The following is a 21462-nucleotide window of genomic DNA, read 5'->3' as shown; positions in this document are numbered from 1 at the left end:
TGCTGTGTGTCTTGAGTATATTTGTGTATAGGGCCACCAATCGCTATTTATGCCAGAGTCTTGGAGTTGCTGTCTTGAGATGAGTTCGCCTTCATGATTCAATAAATCTTGGTACCGCATCATCTTTCCTATTTCGAGGGTATTCGGGTATATCGATGCTTCCATCGGGGACCACCATTTAGGTATTCTAGTATAGTGAGTTCTCTTTTTTTTTTTTTTTTAAATAAAAAAGTTTTTATTTTCTGATCAAACAAGTATACAATATAAACAATCATTCATACTATCATCAGAAAAAAAGAAAAAAAAATCAATTTGGTAAACTCAATCTTCAACCCCTCCTTACCACCCCCCACCCCCGACTTCCCAGAACAAAAACAGGGCATAGATTTCACCAAACATTCGCTAAAATAAACTAGCTAACTGCAAGATTTAATAACTCCCAAGACCCCTTAACTCCCCTTTTACAATTTCATCAACCTCCCTTTATATAAACACAAAGTAACATGTAATCCAATAACTCTAAGAATTTTAAAACCATTAACAAATCTTAAACATTCAAACCTAAAAACATTTTTCCCCCTCCTATTTTTCTCAAAGTTCAGATATTTTGAAATCTCATAACAAAAAATAAACCTTAGATATTCACTAATTAAATTTCTACATTTTTATAATTAACCATTAGTACATTAACTAGAAAACCAAAAAAGATTAATCAACCATTAATACATCATATTTAAAAATCAATATTCAACTTTATACTTTTTCCCCCTCAGTAGTTATAACACCTAAAACATAATCAATTTAAACCATGAATAGAACAACTGCAAAGCCAAAAAAAAAAAAAAAAAATTAATCTTCCATTCTTGGTTTCTTATTTTGAAATCTCATAACAAAAAATAAACCTTAGATATTCACTAATTAAATTTCTACATTTTTTAAGTTTCTAAATTTCCCCCCTTCATTATTCCTCCCTCCAATTTTTAAAATTTAAAAGATAATCAACAACATAATTAACCATTAATACATAAACTAAAAAACCAAAAAGGATTAATCAACCATTAGTACATCATATTTAAAAATCAATATTTAACTTTATACTTTTTCCCCCCCTCAGTAGTTATAATACCTACAACATAATCATTTTTAACCATGAGTAGAACAACTACAAAGCCAAAAGAAAAGGTTAATCTTCCATTCTTGCTTTCTTTTTATATTTTTTCCAATCTTTCTGCATCCCTCCTACTTCTATTTTGAGGAGGTTTTTCATTTTAATTTGAGGTTGATATAACTGCAAAAATTGTCCCCTTTTTAAAAAAGTTTCCTCTGATTTAGAGCCCTCAAATCGCCTCTTCATGCTTATATAAATCAGTTCATTCCTTCGTCTGTAAAACCAAAGTTTGTCAAGAGTTTGTGAAGAAAAGTTCAATTGTTTCTTTTCTATTAAATGTATAGATGCCACTGACAAGTCTCCTTCATCTTCTGAAACTTCGAAAGTCTGGTCATTTACTACTTTTTTCCAAACCAAGTCATAATTTTGAAGGATTCTATCAATTTTTCCGAAAAGAGCAGAGAGTAAGCTCGAAAATTCTTGAGAAAATTCTTCCACCCTCTCTGCTGCAATATCTCCTGAGTTGTCATCATGCTCCGTAGTTGTTTTGATTTCCTCAGTCATTTCTGTTGTTATCCCTTTAAGAATTGCTATTTGGTTACTTATAGCTGCAGTATGATTATTCATGGCTTCTTTTATAAATTCTGTAAGTTCTGCATCAAAATCCTTACAACTCTGTAAATCAGACAACTGTTTCGTTTCTGACACCTCCAAATAGCATCCAGCACTTTCAAGATCTCCTTTCTTAGAAGCCATTTTATTTTAAAGAAATTTTCTTTCTTCCCACAACCATAAAATCATAAAGTCAGAGCCATCCTTTTGAGCAACATTCAGCAATTTCTTTATAAACAATCTTTTCCCAAACAGCTCTTCAAAATCTATTCCAGCAACTTAAAGCCAGTCTCTGAGCACGAGTCTATTAGCAAAAACTTTTTCTAACTTTCCCTTTTAAAATCGCAACAAAGAAACGCCATCTTAACTTCCAGCTCAGAAAATCCAATTAGAAACATTGTATCCCCGGAGTTAAGTGTTATACTTGCAAAAAGCTTGTCCTCCTGCTTCTGTTCCGCCTGCTTTTTTGAAATCATTTAATCTTCTGTTTGACAGCAGAAATTGGACGCAACACCTAGCTCTGTAAAAAAAAAAACAGAGTCCCCCCGGATCCGGAGCTTCAGTGGGCTGAACGGGGAGCTCTCACCCTCCTAACCCCTGGAATTAATCCAGGGGTTTTCAGGGAGCTCTACCCTCACCCACCTGCTCTCCTCCCCTTCTTTTCCCGAAGGGGAGATTTTCAAGCCGTTTGACAGCTGATTAACGCTGTCAGAACGGCTCAACGGAATCACGGGGGCGGCGGTCTAAAAAGACCGTCAATGGTGCTGCGGAGCCAACCCGGAAGTCCTATAGTGAGTTCTCTTAATATCCTGCCAGATCTTGAATAATGAAGCTCGAATTATATGACATTGGAAGTACATGTGTCGTACATGAGTCCTTCGGGAGTAGGGCGGTATAGAAATTTGATTAAATAAATAAATAATAATAATCTGATCCGTCCCATAGGAAAGCGTGCCATCCTCTTATTAAGTCAAAGCCTTCTCAATATAGAGTTCTTTTGTTGTCCAGTTTCATCCATTCTTTAATCCAGGTCAGTCCTGATGCCTTATAGTAGAGTTCCCAATCTGGTATTGCTAGGCCTCCTTTGTCTCGTGAATCCTGTAGAGCTTTGATTTTAATTCTGGCCTTCTTTCCCTGCCATATGTAGTTCATTGTTGTTTTGTTGAGGTTCTTAAAGAAATCTCTTCCGGGGTGTATTGGTATCACTTGGTATAGATATAATACTCTTGGTAATATATTCATTTTTATTGAGGAAATTCTGCCTATCAATGAGAGTTGTAATCTACTCCAAATTTCCAGGTCTTTTTTGATTTGTTTTAGCAATTTGGTATAATTATCTTCTTTGATTGTAGTTGCTTTTGCTGTCAACCAAATACCTAAATATTTTCTTTACTATTTGAAGTCCTAATTCTTCTTCTAATTTTGATTTCTGTGTTTGGGTCATATTTTTCATCAATACTTTCGTCTTCTGCTTATTTATTTTGAGGCCCGCAACTTCCCCGTATTCCTCTATCATTGTCATCAACCTGGTTCCAGATCATATTGGGTTTTCCAGTATGAAAATCACATCGTCTGCAAAGGCAAGTAGTTTATACTCCTCTCCCCGGATCTTAAAGCCTTCTATGTCTTCCTCCTTCCTAATTTCCGTTAATAGAACTTCCAGTGCGATTATAAATCACACTGGTAAATCTTACGAGACCGCCTTCTGCCACCAATAGCCTCCCACCGGCCAGTACGCTTGCACAGAGTGGGCCTCCTCAGGGTGCCGTCCGCCAGACAATGTCAGCTGGCGACCCCCAGGGGGAGAGCCTTCTCTGTGACGGCGCCTACCCTCTGGAACAACCTTCCCCCAGAGTTACGTACAATAACAGACCTCCGGATTTTTCGTCGGGCCCTGAAAACCTATTTATTTCAACTAGCTGGGCTGGCTTGAGTTTAATTTTAAATTGATTTTAAATTGGGTTGTTTTAATTTACGGCCAAAATATTTAATTATTTTAATACTGTTTTTAAATTTTTACTTTGGCTGTGCACCGCCCTGAGTCCTTTTTGGAGAAGGGCGGTATAGAAATTTAATTAATAAATAATAATAAATAAATAAATAAATAAATAAATAATAGAGGTGACATGGGGCAGCCTTGTCGTACTCCTTTCTGAATGTCAAAAGTCTGTGTCATGTCACCATTTATTGCAATTTTGGCTGTTTGACAGGAGTAGATTTTTCTTATCAGTTTAAGGAATTTCTCTCCGCAATTCATCGAGTTGTATTGTGAGAAAGGACCAATTTAAGTTGTCAAAGGCCTTCTGGGCGTCGAGAGATATTAAAGCTATTTCCTTGTCTATCTTCTTATCGTAATATTCCAGAATATCTATAATAGTTCTCAAATTATTTTTAATCTGCCTCCTGGGTATAAAGCCGTTTTGGTCTGTGTGTATGTATTTATGAATTATTGTTTTAAGTCTCTGCGCTAATATTGACATAAATAGTTTAGATACAAGAGAATCCTTAATAGGCATCAAAGAATCCATTCATTAGAGGAACCAGATGAAGTCCTGATGTATGAAAAGACATTCAATCACAGTGGAAACCTTTATAAACATCAAAGGATCCACACAGAAGAAAAACCTCATAAATGCCTGGTGAGAAAGGTAATAAAATCCAATTAAAACTTTCACTTTTAATAAATTTAATACATCTTTTTCTTTTAATAAATTCCTTTAGTCTTCCAGGGCCATGCCCAGGGTCCCAGACCTGTGTGTGGCTGCTGTCGGTCATTCTGATGGCAACTAGCAGAGCAGGCTGTCCTGGGAGGGGCGGGAGGCCTTGTATGAGTCTGGATGTCCATCTGTCAGTGGTTCAGGAATGTTGGATTCTCAACTGGGCAGCTGTGGACAAGATCCCTGCCTGATCCCTGTCCAAGGGCTGCAGTTGAGGGCTGCTCCGATTGTTAGACTTTGAAGTTAAAGAATGGACTTCTGAGGCCTGCTCTCAAAAGAATATAGATATGCCCATACATATGCTACGTACACATTAATCACAGCCCATTTAGATTACATAACAAGAGACTTGGGAGTTCACAAGGTGGATACTTCTTCATATGGAAGAAAACTGAGTGAACCTAATGAGCTGCTTCGGATACCGCAGAGCCTCTTCCCAGCAGTTGTGGAGAGGATGTGTTGTGTCCCAGACAATCCTGCAGAACCTGGTCAGGCATCGTTTCTAGCTGATTAGAAACCAGTTGAGTTTCTGGGACGGAAAGTTCTTCAGTGGGATGAGACATTTTATTTTGAATTTGAGAATTCCCATATTTATATCTTCTGAGTTTGCAAAACTTTATTGAACTTTACTGAGGATAACATCAGGGTAAAAATCAATAAATAGGGCTGGCAACTTCGGCGTCCTCCTGGATGCACGGCTGTCTTTAGAAGAGCATATGACAGCCGTGGCCAGGGGGGCGTTTTCTATCAGGTCCGCCTGATTCACCTGATTCGCCAGCTGCGTCCCTTTCTGGATTGGGACTCTTTACGGACAGTCACTCAGGCACTCGTCACTTCCTGCCTGGACTACTGCAATGCTCTCTACATGGGGCTCCCCTTGAGCACCCAGAGGCTCCAAGTGGTGTGACACCCCTCCTGCATGAACTGCATTGGCTTCCAGTGGTCTTCTGGGTGCGCTTCAAGGTGTTGATTACCACCTTTAAAGTGCTCCATGGCATAGGACCTGGGTATTTGCGGGACCGCCTTCTGCCGCCGATAGCCTCCCACCGACCAGTACGCTCCCACAGAGAGGGACTCCTCAGGGTGCCGTCAGCTAGGCAATGTCGTTGGCGACCCCCAGGGGGAGAGCCTTCTGTGTGGCAGCTCCTGCCCTCTGGAACGATTTGCCCCCGGAGATACGAAGGATATCGGATCTCCGGGTCTTTCGCCATGCCCTGAAAACTTTTCCATCAAGCAGGGCTGGTGTGAACCCCCCCCCTTTTTTAGTCTTTTTTAATTTTTTAGCTTTTAATTTGTCAATGGGTTTTAATTGGAATTGTTTTAAATTTGGGCCAAAGTATGTAATTTTTTTAATAATTTTAAATTTTGTACTGGTATGTGTTTTAGTTCTGGCTGTGCACCGCCCTGAGTCCACTAGGAGAAGGGTGGTATACAAATTGAATAAAAGAAAAGAAAGAAAGAAAGAATAATGGCATTTTCTTTTCCTTGAAAAGCCAAACCGTGTCTAGGAGGACAGTTTGGGGATTTAGTTGAAATGCGAGTGGGAAACAGTGTGGACGCTTGAACAATTTTTCTACCAAATTGGGCTAGTTTTGCAGATTTGTTGCAGGAAAAGTTTGACCTCTGTGGGTTCCAATTTGGGGGCTATTTTGGATTATTTTTAAAGCACTGTAGAGATAGTCCTTGACCTACAACTATTTGCTTAGTGACTTAGTGAAGTTTTAGCAGCACTGAAAAAAGTGGCCTTGACCAGTTTTCACACTTACGACTGTTCCAGCATCCCCGTGGTCATGTGGTCAAAATCCAGGTGTTTAGCCACTGGCAAGTATTTATGATGGCTGCGCTGTGCCAGTGTCATATCATCACCATTTGTAACCTTCCCAGCTGGTGTCCCACAAAGTCATTGGAGGATTCACAAAACAACTTCACAACTGTAGGATATGACCTGCCAATTATGGCAAAAAATGGGGTGCAGCAACTGTCAAGAACAGAAATTTTTGTCTCAGTTCTGATTGGAGATCTAGTTAGTACTACCTGTACAGTTTGGGGGCAATATATCCAACCGTCATGAACGATAACCGCAAAATACATCCCAGAGACAGTAAGAGGATTAAGTCAGCCAGGCCACCACAGGTGCCCACAAGAAGAGTGAAGATGAGAATATTTTGAATAATCCACCATATTTTCATCCAAAATGCTTTAACTTTTTTACAAGTCCACCAAACATGAAAATAGGTAGAATCAACACAATCACATCTCCAACATTTGGGCTGTAGGTTTGGGTACATACAAGCTAACTTTTTGGGATCCAAATGCCATCTATAAAACATTTTATAAAAATTTTCTCTCAAATTTTGAGCTTGTGTAAATATGGTGGATTATCCAAAATATCCTTAAAAAGAAGATAAAGTTTACTCCACAGTTGTTTTTGTTAGGTATAATTAGAGATTGTACGGCTATAGAGACTAATTTGATTTTGAACCTAATAACTGCAACAAGACTCTTGGTGGCACAGTACTGGAAGAAGGAAGATTTATCTACTATTCAAGAATGGACATTAAAAGAAGTAAATTTAGCAGAAATGGTGAAAATTTCAGCATATCTAACGGACCATTCAAATGAGAAATATATTTTAAAATGGAGAAAATGGGTTGATTTTCAAGGCAAATATTGGACTAAAAAATTTCAAATAGCTTTTATAAAGAGATTTTATAAAGTACTTAAATTTAGTTTAGTAAAAGGGGAGTTAAAAGTTCAAGAGGGGGATAGGAGGCTATAGATAATTAGCTTATGTTAGCTTATGATTGTCAAATGTTATACCCTGTATTTTGCTCTGGGAAGTGGGGGTGGGTGGGTGGGAGGGGAGGGGGGGGTTGGAAGGGGAAATGTTTGTAAAACTTTTTAAAACTTTTTTTTTATTGCAAAAGTTTTACAATTACATTTTCACCCCTTTTCCCCCCCACCACCACCCACCCCAAACTTCCCAACCTCCCTAACCCTCCCCTCCCCCCAGACTTCCCTATATTATACTCATATCTGGTAAAAAAAATAAAAAAAAACCCTTAATATAAAACTTGTGTAAAAACTTGAACCCCTCCCTCCCCTTTATAATTTTTCTTTTTACCCTCATTACATTAAAATATTTCTAATACATTATTTTCAAATAAAAGCTATTTGATACTTTCTAGTTTGATATTTGTTCTGAACATATTCTATCCACTTTTTCCATTCCCTTTCATAAGTCTCTTGTGAACAATCTTTTAAGTATGCTGAAATCTTCGCCATCTCTGCAAAACTGGCCATCTTCAAAGTCCATTCCTCAATAGTGGGCAAGGCTTCATTTTTCCAATATTTACCTATCAACAATCTTGCTGCTGTTATCATATACAATATCAGTTTTGTTTCACCCAATGTAAAACCCTTAACTATACCCAATAAAAACAATTGTGGAGAGAATTGAATTTTTTTCTTCAAAACATTCTGCATGACCCACCATATTTTTATCCAAAAAGCCTTAACTTTCCTACAGGTCCACCAAACATGATAATACGTAGCATCCAAACATTCACATCTCCAACATTTTGGCTGAACATTAGGGTACATACATGACAACTTTTTGGGATCTAAATGCCATCTATAAAACATTTTATAGAAATTTTCCCTCAAATTCTGCGACTGTGTAAATTTAACATTCTGAACCCAAATTTTTTCCCATGTTTCCAACATCACTGGTTCTTCAAAATTTTGTGCCCATTTAATCATACAATCTTTAACTAATTCAGTTTCTGAATCCCTTTCTAACAAAACATTATAAAGCCTTTTGATATGCATTGGACCTTTCTCTTTTATATGTCTAACCAATTCTTCCTCGTGCAACATAATACCAGTTTTTTGGTCCTCTTTCCATCTCAGTTGTAATTGATTATATTGTAACCAAGTTAGATTAATCCCTTCGTCCAACAGTGTCTGCAATGTCTTCAGCTGCCATCTGCCCGCATCTGTAAAAAGAACCTCTTTGTATAACCCCCCCCCCGAGTGACATTATATTTGTATTCCACAAAATATGACCAAGATCCAGGCATAGCGGTATTTTATAATCCCATTTGAATCGGTGCTTCTTCCAAACTCTCATCAAAGAGTCTCTAAGTATATGGCTTTTAAATACTTTATCAACTTTGTCATCATAAAATAAGTAGGCATGCCATCCAAATTCAAGATCGAAACTTTCTGCATTCAATATTCCAGCCTTTTTCCTTCCAAACCAATCACTTGTTAAAGTTAAAGCTGCTGCATCATAATATAACTGTAGGTTTGGAAGTTTAAGACCTCCTCTTTCTGGAACATCTTGCATAATTTTCAATTTCACTCTCGGCTTTTTCTCGTTCCAGACGAACTTATTCACTCCAGTTTGCCAAACTTTCAATTGTTTATCACTTTTAAGCACCGGAATCATTTGAAACAAAAAAAGAAATCTTGGCAAAATGTTCATCTTAACTGCTGCTATTCTTCCAAGTAGAGACAGCTGCAGTTTTTTCCAAGTCTCCATGTCTTTCTGCACCTCTCGCCACAACACCTCATAATTATTTTGAAACAATTTCATGTTTGATTCTGCAACCTGAACTCCTAGATATTTTACCTTTGGTACAATCTCAAAACCTGCCCTCCTTTCAAGCTCATATTTACGATCTTGTGTCATGTTTTTAGCTATCATTTTAGTCTTTTTTGGATTCAATCTAAAACCTGAAACTTTACCATAGTCTTGTATAATGTCCTTCATCAGGATTATTGATTCCATTGGCTGTGATAGGGTAACCACCAGATCATCTGCAAATGCCTTTATTCTGTAATCCTCTTGCCTAATCATTATACCTTTCAAGATATTAGAGTCCCGTATTGTATTTAGCAAGACTTCTAGTGTTAAAATAAATAAAAGTGGGGATAGCGGACATCCCTGTCTTGTTCCTTTTTCAATTTTGAACTCTGTTGTCAAACTTCCATTAATAATGATCTGTGCCTTTTGCTCTTGGTAAATTGCTGAAATCGCCTGTATAAATTGATCCCCAAAGTCCATCTTTTTTAAAGTCTTTAGTAGAAAATTCCAATCCACTCTATCAAAGGCCTTCTCTGCGTCCAAAAAGACCAGCACTGCAGGAATCTGTTTATTCTTCTCAAGATATTCCAATAAATTTATTACTTGCCTTACATTATCCTTCATGTATCTGCCCTCGATAAATCCCGCTTGATCATCATGAATCACCTTTTGAATTACTGGCATCAACCTGTTGGCTAATACTTTCGCATAAATTTTATAGTCTGTATTCAAAAGAGATATTGGTCTGTAATTCTCTGGTTTTTTAGGACCAACTTGTTCTTTTGGTATCAAAGATATATAAGCTGTTGTCCATGATGGGGGTATTTTACCCCCTTGTTGAATATTGCAAAATAAATCTCTAAGTTGTTCCAGCATTTCAGCTTGCAAAGTTTTGTAATACACTGCAGTCAAACCATCCGTGCCAGGAGCTTTGGCTGTTTTTAACTGTTTAATTGCTACTATTATCTCCTCCTCTGTTATAGGATAATTCATTCTTTCCTTTTGTTGATCAGTAATTTTTGTAACTCTTTTATCATTTAAATATTTTTCTATAATTCCATTCTGCACCTCCTCTTTGGCGTATAGTTTGGTATAATAGTCCACAAAAGCTTCTTTAATTAATTTTTGTTGAAAAATCTCTTTCCCTCCAATATCAATACTATCAATAGTCCGTATACAATAGTTTGTCTGTGTTGAAACATGGCATTAAAGTCGGACAAACAAGCAATGGGGGGGGGATTCCCCCATTAACAAATTACGTGACCAAGTTTTAAAGCTCCAGTCTCAGAAAACTGATTTTAATATAATTGAATTTCTTTTGGAGGAGATTGTAAGAAGGGATGAGATTGTGAATCAGAACTTTGAAAAATTTAAGCAGGAAATTAAAGAATTAGTGCAATTAAAGTTTGATATTTTGAACCGAAAGATTATAAAAACGGCTAATGATTTGGTAGGATTTATGACTAAGTTGGATGAAAATACTAACTTATTAGAGTCTAAAGTGGAAGAAATTGAGGATAATTTGGATAATAAAATACAAAAAATTGAAAATGATTTGACGAACATTCAAGATAATAGCTCAGAAGAAAAATCTAAAATGGAGGTTGAACAAAAGTCTTGTAATGCAGAAAATTTACAACAACGGATTGAAAGAGAGGTCTTAATGCTGCATTATAATTTTACAGAATATGCGATCAGACTCAGAGGTTTACAGGAAAATAACAGAGATGATTTAAGGAAAATATCTTCTGAAATTCTGGCTGGGATTTTAAAGGTTCAACCTGAGGAAGTGTTTTGTAGGATTGATAGAGTGTACAGAATAAACTCCTGGATTGCAAAGCAAAGGCAATTGCCTAGAGATGTGGTGATTTATTTTACAGATAAGGAAATTAGGAATAAAATTGTGCAAAATTCCTTCAATTCTACTTTGCAATTGTATGGAAGAAAGATATGGATTTACAAAGAGCTTCCCCCCAAGATGTTAATGGAAAGGAAGAAATTTGGTTTTCTGGTGACTGAGTTAAAATACAGAAATATTCCATTTAGGTGGAATGCCCCAGTTGGCATAATATTGAGATATCAAGGAGAAAGATACCAATTAGATACTGTTGAAAAAGCGGAAGAATTTTATCAAAATTTTTTGAAAATGAACTTAACATCTATAGGCACAATACAGGATAAGCAGAAGGAGTTGGAAATAAAGGGAAAACATCGAATTACAGAGGTTGCGGTAGACAAACTGTCTTTGGATTCTCTTGATACTCCAGCTGGATTATCTACAAATATGAGAGAAGCGGCATCTGATTTCAACGTGATGATCCAACAAGATCAGTTTATAAAGCAGAATGAAAACCGATCAGTTGATATACAACTTGTAGAAAGGAAAACAGGATGGAAATTAAACCCACAAAAAGAAAAGAAAAAAAGAAATAGGTCTCATAAAAACAGAAATTTCTAAACTAAGCAACGGTGAAGCCAGTGATTTTAAAAAAAAATGAATGAATATGTGAAAAGATAGTGGAGGCGAAGTATTGGTTAATATCATCCTGAGGACAGTGACAGACCTCTGCAATGCCGTAATTTTGGGGTGTGAAAAGAGCCTTAATCTGTTGGATTTGAATTATCTATTTTGGATTTCTTTTCTTGTACTGATAAATATATTATAATTATTCTGAGCTACAAGGCAAGAGAGTTACGTTGGGGCATGCAGAAGATCTGGTTGTTACCCATTACGATGATGGGAATTAATAATCCTGATGAAAGCCACAATTACAACTATATGGAATACAATTATAATGTCACTCGGGTGGTTGTTTTTATTTTTATATATATATGAGGATACTCATTACTGATGGGGGCAGATGAAGACTGAAGACTTTGAACAAACTGTTGCACCAGGATGCTACGTTACCCAATTATGGATGGGGGACTCAACAATCTAGTGGAAAGACATCAAAGAAGATATTATATGGATTATAAATTTAAAGTTATTGTCTTTTTTTTTTACATAACGGAATATATGTATATATATATATATATTAGTAGAGTGGGCAGTGGATTGAAGATATTAAGAATTGTTGTGTATGGTAATTTTGTAGGAAAGTGGGTGGAAATATGTTAGTCCACTGATGGATTAGCTTAAGAAAAGGGATGTTTAAGTGATATATTTAGGGTAGTGGAGGAAATGGACAGAGTTGAATAGTTAAATTAGGACTTATGTGGAAGGCTGCTTTGAAATGTTATATTAATATACACAAAGAATAAATGTTAAAGTAGGATTTATTATACAGTCTTAAAGTGGAAGGTTGCTTTGAAATGTTGTAACAATACATAGATATAAGTTTTGGGGAGGACAAAAAGGGTAGATTATTGCTAAATTGGGAGTTATAATAATATTTTGTTAAACTAGAAGTTATCATACAATGTTATAGCAGACTGCTTTTTTTTTTTTGAAATGTATGGTAAAAGGGGAAAGTAATAATATTAATAATATTTTTAGTAAGTAAGGGTCAGTATATAGAGGAGAGAGTAAGGCGATGGTAAAATATTATGTAATCTGTTATGAATTAGGTTTTTGGTGTGAAGAAGTCGCGGGGGGGATGGGTGGCGAAGGGGGGTTAGGGAGGAGGGGGGGAAGGAAAAAAAAGGGGAAAAATTTGTATTTGAAAACTTTTTCAATAAAAAAAAAAAAATAGTCCGTATACTCTGTTTTTTCCTCAATGTGTAAGCCAACCATCTGCCCGGTTTATTAGCGTTACAAAATGTATTGTGCTTCGCATATTGTATGTTTGTTGCAACTTGTTCCGCCATAAGCATTTGAAATTGATCTTTCAAAAGTTTTATAGCACCGCATATTCTTTCATCTGTTGGATTTTTAATAAGTAACTGTTCTTTATTCTTTATTTCTATTTCCAATTCAGATCTTTTCTTTTGTCGAATCAGTCTATGTTTAGAATTCATGTAGATAAGCACCCCTCTCATATAAGCTTTACTTGCATCCCACACAATTTCTATTGGGGTACCTTTATTCAAATTTATTTCAAAAAATTCTTTCAAGTGCTTTTTAAGTTCTGTTGTGTTTTTTTCATATCTGAATAAGTTCTCATTTAATCTCCAAGAACGTCTCTTAATCTTATCCATCTCAATTTCTATCCATACTGGGCTATGGTCAGTCAAAGTTCTTGGAAAAATCTTTGTTCTTTTTGTCTTGACAAGTAAATCATCTGACAACAAAATGAAATCAATCCTAGAGAAGGATCTATGTCTATCTGAAAAAAAAGTATAGTCCAGTTCTTTTGGGTTATGTATTCTCCAAATATCTTTTAGTTCCAAATCTTCTTTCATATCAAAAAAGGTCTGAGGTAACCTAATCCTAGATTTCGCTGAACTCCTTTTGTCTAATTTAGAGTCTATTACTCCATTCCAGTCTCCCATGATTAAAATAGATCTATAGTCCCATTGTAGTATTTTAGTATGTAACATTTTATAGAAATAATCCTGTTGTTGGTTGGGAGCATAAATTCCTATCAAAAGAATTTGGCCATATGTTGTAAGTAATTCAATTGCTACAAACCTACCATCTTCATCTGTTTCTATAACTTTAGCCGTAAATTTCTTATTTACATAGATAACCACACCATTTTTTTTTTGCAACGTTGAAGATATAAAATGTATTCCTAATCTGGAGTTTATCAAGTATTTTTGATCTTGAACTGTAATATGCGTTTCTTGTAGACAAATTATATCATTATTAAATTGTTTCAAATATGTAAATATTTTCTTCCTTTTCTGAGCTGAATTCAACCCATTCACATTCCAAGATAAACACTTAAGCATCATCTTCATCTTTCTGGAGCAAAGAGCAGAATAATCGAATGTCATCCGAAAGCTTCGATCTTGCTCCTCCCATGGCTCCAGTCTCTTGTGCAGTACTCTTAACTGCCTTCTTGTCTTGTCTTTCCTGTTGTTGTTGTTGCTTTTGTTTAAGTAACTTAGATTGAGCTCGAGTTATACGTTGATCCTTAACTTCGATCATCCGAACCGGGTCCAAGATTGGAGAAGATTCCAGCAAAGGCTCATCCAGAAAACCTCCTTCTGCGCCGTGCATTTCCTCTAGTTCCTGCTTAGACTGTTCTTGCAATTCTCGTTGAGGTTGCTTCTCATCACTCTCCTTAATCTCCAAAACTGTAGATGTACGTGGGGATGGTGTTCTTTCCTTAAGAATAGTAGTGTAAAAGTGCTCTGCCTTCTCCACAGTGTTCAAACGATATCTTTCTCCCTTGTATCTCAAAATTATACCAACTGGGGCATCCCACCGAAATGGTATCTGTAGATTTTGCAATTCTTTAACAAGAAAGCCAAATTCTTTTCTGGTTTTCAGCATTTTAGGAGGTAATTCTTTATAAATTCCAATTCGTGAGCCCCCCACTTGCACAGAGGTGTAAAAGGATTTTTGCAGGATGTCATTTCTTATTTCTCTATCTGTAAAATATATGACCACATCTCTGGGCAATTGTCTTTGTCTGGCCACCCAAGAATTCACTCTGTAAATTTTATCTATTTTGTGAAAAACCACATCTGGATTAACTTGTAGAATCTTGGCCAGGGCCTCAGAACAAACCTGTCTCAAATCCTGTCTTTCCTCTTCTCGAATTCCTCGAAGCCGTATTGCAAACTCCATTGCCCTGAATTGTACCATCACAATCTCATTTTCAACTCTTTGCATTTTATTGTCAACATCAGCAATTTTATAATCATTGTCTTTCATCTTAACATTAACTTCTGATTTAAATTCTTCAACTTTAGAATCAACTTTAGTAATAAATTCTGCCAGGCCAGACGCCACTTCTGATATTTTTTTGGTCACCTTATTTTGATTCTGTTTCACCATATCTTTAACTTCATTAATTTCCTGCATAAATTCCTGGTGTGACTTTTGAAGTTTATCATCTATCTCCTGTTGAGATTTTTGAAATTTGTCATCCAGAATTTTAGAAATAAATTCTTTTAAATCTCCCACATCAAAATCTTTTTTCTGAGTCTGTATCTGTTGTTCAGGGGGAGGCTGTGCTTTATGTGTGGGAGATCCACCTCCTGTTGCCTTCGCTTCCTGCTTCTTTGAGGCCATCCTGCCACGTAAGCTAGTTTTACTAAAAAAGGAAGTTCTTCTTCCTCTCCCACCTCCACAAAGACTTCTGAAAAAGTCCCCCAGATTTATTCAAATAAAAAGTAAAGTAAAGCAAAGTCCAGTATTAAAAAAGGAGAAATTTCTCTCTTATTCTCTTGTTACCAGCGAGGCAACTTCGTAACAGTTTAAAAGCTTTATAACAAAGCAAGATAAGTTCAGCAATCCACACTCGCCAGCTCGTTAACTCTAAAGCTAAGCGCCATGTTTTTACAGTTCACTTTCACTCATCCGCATTTTTTCGTTCAATTTAGAAAGCCAGAAAACTCTAATACTTGCGATTCCGAGTTTCAGGGTTCAAGTAAAAATATACTGCTTGTTAAGGCTGGTTCCTTTCCTTTGAATTTGAAGTTTCCTGTAGCCGGCTTGTTCTGCAAAAGCAGACTTGTCCCACGCCGCCCGGAGTCCAGCAGGTTGAACGGGAGCCGCTCCTGTTCCCTCCCCTATTCCCCGGGGGGGTTGCAGGGGCTCAACCTGTGCCCTGCGATCTCTCTTCAAAAATCCTAAGGATTTTGAAGTTTTCGAGCCGCTTCTTAGTCGCGAAGCGGCTCTACAAGCGGCGGGGCTGGCGGAGCTTCAAAAGGCACCGCCGCCGCCGAAGACGAGGAAACCGGAAGTCAAACTTTTTAAAACTTTTCAATAAAAAAAAAAGAAGAGTGAAGATGAGCCGGCCACGCCTACCCAGGGATCCCCCCCCCCAGATCAAACATAACCCTGATGCAGCCCTGAAGGAAATAAGAGTTTGACACCACTGAGCTAGATGCACCTTTTGCTAAGCATTTAGCTGATGAACAGAAAGCAGAGGAATGGGGGACTTTCCCTATCCTGACAACTGGGGAACACCCAGTCTCTGCACCTAGTGGGAGGACCAAACAGGTCCCCAATGAGTCTTATTCGTTTAAAACGTTCTTATAACTGCCCATCTTTCAGTCAACTCTGTGCAGCTCCCAAAAGGGTGTTTTCAAAAGTATCCAAAACATTTAAACATAAAAGAAAAACCATCAAAGAAAAACCATCAAAGAAAAACCTGGGGCCAATCCATGCCACCTTCTCCTTGTCTGACCTCCCAGCGCCTGGGGAAGTGCCAGGTGTTTTAAGGCTGAAAGGGTGGGGGCTTTTTAAGAATATGGCTCATATCTCACAAAGCTTTCTTGGCCTTAGAGACTCCCTTGTAGGGGTTTCTGCTGGAAGACAAGGGGACCATTCAGGGAATCCAACTGAGAGCTTCAGATGCTTGGGGATGGTCTTAATAGGTCCCCACATTTGGGAAATCCACATAGATTATATCAAACAATGGCAGGGAGAAGCTCCTTTGCACCCCCAACAATGAAGTTCAAATTAGCAATAGATTCAGCCACAGCACACTTGCTCCAATTAGGATCTGAGTGGGAGGAGCATTCAAAGGCAATTTATTAGAATATTGTAGCAAAGAGATTTCCCTCAATGAAAAGAGGGAATCCAGGACACAAAGAGCGGCTGATTCAGACTCAGGGTCTCCGAAGATCCCAGAATAGACCCAACTGGCTGCCCTTCATGGGCTCATATAAGGTTTCAACCCCTGACCTCCGCCGGCCTCAATACGGGGGGGGGGGAGACCGGACCCCAAAGTTCAAAGAAAGCTCCCCCTCCCCCCTGTTCCACCTCCGCCCCGGACCGTAATAACTTGCAGAACTGCGCAGGCGCCATCTGCCTTGTTGCAGGAAGAAGGACGCTGATTGGTCGTGCTTGGGATGGCGGCGATTGGCAAATGGACTCCGAGGGGCGGATCCTCCAAAGGAAAAGGCGGAACTAGTGGAGAAAGAAGGGCGTGAAGCCTCCACTTCCGGAAACAAAACGGGCAACGAGGGAAGCGGTCTGAATTGGCGAAACAGGAGGCCGTTTGATGCAGGTTTGGCACAGGGGATGCTGGGAATCGTAGTCCAGGAGAGTCTGTTTCTAGTCCGCACCGGGGGGGGGGCTTGGGCCTGGGCCTGGGCCTCCCCTGCGGGGAAGGGGATGCAGCCCTGACCGTCTTCTCTTTCTCCCCTGCAGGAGGACGGAGGATGGCGGCGGATGCAGGAAAGAGACGCCGCCCGAGAGTAGGAGAGAGCGGCCCCACGGAGCAGCCCTGCCCGGTCCTGGCTTGGCTTCTCCTGGAGACCGCAGGGAAAGGCCGGCGCCTCTGGGGCTGCAGGAGGGAGGAGCCCAGGGGGAGCCCGGGAAAGGTGGCTGCCCGGAGGGCGATGCGGGGAGGAGGAAATGGGCGGAGACCCCGAGACGGGCCTGGAGGGCGGAGGTTCCTTCGGAAGACCCTGAAAGCCCCGAAGGATCCAGGAGGAAGCAAAGGAACATCAGTGTCCGGAATGTCGAAAAACCTTCAAAAGAAAAGGAAATCTTCAAAGCCACCTAATTATCCACACAGGAGAGAAACCTCATAAGTGCCTGGAGTCTGGAAAGAGATTCAATCACAGAGGAAATCTTTACATGCATCAAAGGATCCACTCAGGAGAGAAACCAAATAAATGTCTGGAGTGTGGAAAGAGCTTCAGTAGGAGAGGAACTCTGTATGAACATCAAGCAATTCACACAGGAGAAAAGCCACATAAATGCCTTAAGTGTGGAAAGAGATTCAGTCAGAGGGGATATCTTTATAGACATCAAAGGATCCACTCAGGAGAGAAGCCACATACAGTCAGGTCCATAAATATTGGGACATCGACACAATTCTAACATCTTTGGCTCTATACACCACCACAATGGAGTTGGAATGAAACAAACACAATGTGCGTTAACTGCAGACTGTCAGCTTTAATTTGAGGGTATGTACATCCAACTCAGGTGAACGGTGTACGACTTACAGCAGTTTGCATATGTGCCTCCCACTTGTTAAGGGACCAAAAGTAATGGGACAGAATAATAATCATAAATCAAACTTTCCCTTCTTAATACTTGGTTGCAAATCCTTTGCAGTCAATCACAGCCTGAAGTCTGGAACACATAGACATCACCAGACGCTGGGTTTCATCCCTGGTGATGCTCTGCCAGGCCTCTACTGCAACTGTCTTCAGTTCCTGCTTGTTCTTGTGGCATTTTCCCTTCAGTTTTGTCTTCAGCAAGTGAAATGCATGCTCAATGGGATTCAGGTCAGGTGACTGGCCATTGCATAACATTCCACTTCTGTCCCTTCAAAAACTCTTTGGTTGCTTTTGCAGTATGCTTTGGGTCATTGTCCATCTGCACTGTGAAGCGCCATCCAATGAGTTCTGCAGCATTTGGCTGAATGTGAGCAGATAATATTGCCCGAAACACTTCAGAATTCATCCTGCTGCTTTTGTCAGCAGTCACATCATCAATAAATACAAGAGAACCAGTTCCATTGGTAGCCATACATGCCCACGCCATGACACTACCACCACCATGCTTCACTGATGAGGTGGTATGCTTAGAATCATGAGCAGTTCCTTTCCTTCTCCATACTCTTCTCTTCCCATCACTCTGGTACAAGTTGATCTTGGTCTCATCTGTCCATAGGATCTTGTTCCAGAACTGTGAAGGCTTTGTTAGATGTTGTTTGGCAAACTCTAATCTGGCCTTCCTGTTTTTGAGGCTCACCAATGGTTTACATCTTGTGGTGAACCCTCTGTATTCACTCTGGTGAAGTCTTCTCTTGACTGTTGACTTTGACACACGTACAACTACCTCCTGGAGAGTGTTCTTGATCTGGCCAACTGTTGTGAAGGGTGTTTTCTTCACCAGGGAAAGAATTCTTTGGTCATCCACCACACTTGTTTTCCATGGTCTCCCAGGTCTTTTGGTGTTGCTGAGCTCACCGGTGCATTCCTTCTTTTTGAGAATGTTTCAAACAGTTGTTTTGGCCACGCCTAATGTTCTTGCTATCTCTCTGATGGGTTTGTTTTGTTTCTTCAGCCTAATGATGGCTTGCTTCACTGATAGTGACAGCTCTTTGGATCTCATCTTGAGAGTTGACAGCAACAGATTCCAAATGCAAATAGCACACTTGAAATGAACTCTGGGCCTTTTATCTGCACATTGTAATTGGGGTAATGAGGGAAGATCACACACCTGGCCATGGAACAGCTGAGAAGCCAATTGTCCCATTACTTTTGGTCCCTTAACAAGTGGGAGGCACATATACAAACTGCTGTAAGTCCTACACCGTTCACCTGAGTTGGATGTACAAACCCTCAAATTAAAGCTGACAGTCTGCAGTTAACGCACATTGTGTTTGTTTCATTCCAACTCCATTGTGGTGGTGTATAGAGCCAAAGATGTTAGAATTGTGTTGATGTCCCAATATTTATGGACCTGACTGTAAATGCCTGGAGTGTGGAAAGAGCTTCAGTAGGAGAGGAACTCTGTATGAACATCAAGCGGTTCTCCTCCTATCTCTCCGACAGGTCGCAGTCTGTGTTGGCTGGAGGGCAGAGGTCGACCTCAAGGCACTTGGTTTGTGGGGTGCCACAAGGGTCGGTCCTCTCGCCTCTCCTGTTCAACATTTATGTGAAGCCGCTGGGCGAGATCATCCGTGGTTTTGGGGTGCAGTGCCATCTGTACGCTGATGACACCCAGCTGTACATCTCCACCCCAGACCACCCCAACGATGCCCTTGAAGTGATGTCCCGGTGCCTGGAGGCGGTGCGGGTCTGGATGGGGAGGAACAGGCTCCGACTCAATCCCTCCAAGACTGAGTGGCTGTGGCTGCCGGCGTCCCGATATAGTCAGCTGGTGCCATCACTGACTATTGGGGGCGAGACATTGGCCCCCACGGAGAGGGCGCGTAACTTGGGTGTCCTCCTGGACGCACGGCTGTCCTTAGAAGAGCATTTGACGGCCGTGGCCAGGGGGGCTTTCTATCAGGTTCGCCTGATACGCCAGTTGCGCCCCTTTCTGGATCGGGACTCCCTATGCACGGTCACTCATGCCCTCGTTACTTCCCGCCTTGACTACTGTAATGCTCTCTACATGGGGCTCCCCTTGAGGAGCACTCGGAGGCTCCAACTGGTGCAGAATGCGGCCGCGCGGGTACTTATGGGGGCGGCATGGCGCTCCCACGTGACACCTCTCCTGCGCGAGCTGCATTGGCTTCCAGTGGTCTTCCGAGTGCGCTTCAAGGTGTTGGTTCTCATCTTCAAAGCGCTCCATGGCTTAGGACCCAGTTATTTACGAGACCACCTTCTGCCTCCGATAACCTCCCACCGGCCAACACGCTCCCACAGAGAGGGTCTCCTCAGGGTGCCGTCTGTCAGGCAATGTCGGCTGGCGACCCCCCGGGGAAGAGCCTTCTCTGTGGGGGCACCCGCCCTCTGGAATGAGCTGCCCCCAGGGATACGACTAATCCCGGACCTCCGGACCTTCCGCCGGGCCCTGAAGACTTTTTTATTTCAGCAAGCCGGGCTGGGTTAAAAAAAAAAAAAAAAATTAATTGGTGAATTTTATGGGTAACGGGGTTTTAAATTGGAGAAGCCTAAGATAATTTAATTTTGTTTTAATGTATTTTAATATTTGTATTGTGTGTTTTTAATTTTGGCTGTTCACCGCCCCGAGTCCTTCGGGAGAGGGGGCGGTATAAAAATTAAATAAATAAATAAATAAATAAATAAATAAAGCAATTCACACAGGAGAAAAGCCACATAAATGCCTTAAGTGTGGAAAGAGATTCAGTCAGAGGGGATATCTTTATAGACATCAAAGGATCCACTCAAGAGAGAAACCAAATAAGTTGTCTGGAGTGTGGAAAGAGCTATACTGAGCATAGTAGCCTCAATCGACACCAAAGAATTCACGTGGGAGAAAAATGATAAACACACCTGAGTGTGAGAAGACTTTCAGTCACCGTGTATCTCGGGAATTGAATTGAATTGAATTGTATATTTAATTTGGCCAAATGTGAATAGACACACTAGGAATTCACCTAGTGCATATTCAATATCATTATGATAATTCCAATAAGAGAAATTATTTGTCTTTACTCCAAATGTGTAAAGAAGACAATAAGGGTAAATAATAACTGCCAAATAAGGGACTTTCTCAGGCTAATAATAAAGGACTTTTTCAATTGTACATGCTAGATTTTTCAACTGGTCTAAATTGTACCTTTTCACAAGAGACATGCCATTTCCCATGTGAATGTTCTTTTAATGAAATGCTCATTTCAGTGGTTATTGTACCTTTTCACAACAGACTTTCATGACTCATGATGCCATTTCTCAGTTGTTTCTCTCCTTGATGAGTTTCCACCCGTTGCTTCTAT

General features: G+C 39.8%; 1 protein-coding gene across 1 annotated transcript; it reads left to right on the top strand.

Annotated features, from left to right (window-relative positions):
• Positions 1-4275: 4275 nt before the first annotated feature.
• On the top strand, positions 4276-20961 carry LOC139325877 (zinc finger protein with KRAB and SCAN domains 1-like). Its single transcript, XM_070955915.1, has 5 exons — positions 4276-4368; positions 4865-4925; positions 17244-17416; positions 17526-17823; positions 20819-20961. The coding sequence occupies exons 1-5, from the start codon at positions 4276-4278 to the stop codon at positions 20959-20961; spliced, it is 768 nt and encodes a 255-aa protein (XP_070812016.1).
• Positions 20962-21462: the final 501 nt, after the last annotated feature.

This window comes from Pituophis catenifer, unplaced genomic scaffold, assembly GCF_029215685.1.
Source record: "Pituophis catenifer annectens isolate HBS135680 unplaced genomic scaffold, rPitCat1.0.hap2 SCAF_17, whole genome shotgun sequence".
Taxonomy (NCBI): domain Eukaryota; kingdom Metazoa; phylum Chordata; class Lepidosauria; order Squamata; family Colubridae; genus Pituophis; species Pituophis catenifer.
The sequence above is the reverse complement of the archived record's forward strand: the minus strand, read 5'-3'. Positions and strand labels throughout refer to the sequence as shown.

Bases quoted from the DNA above. Each gene is read 5' to 3' on its own strand.
- LOC139325877 (XM_070955915.1), top strand. From the start codon at position 4,276: ATGTATGAAAAGACATTCAATCACAGTGGAAACCTTTATAAACATCAA. The intron at 4,369-4,864 runs GTAATAAAATCC...CGGATACCGCAG, and splicing joins ATAAATGCCTGGTGAGAAAG to AGCCTCTTCCCAGCAGTTGT. The intron at 4,926-17,243 runs GTCAGGCATCGT...TCTCCCCTGCAG, and splicing joins AGACAATCCTGCAGAACCTG to GAGGACGGAGGATGGCGGCG.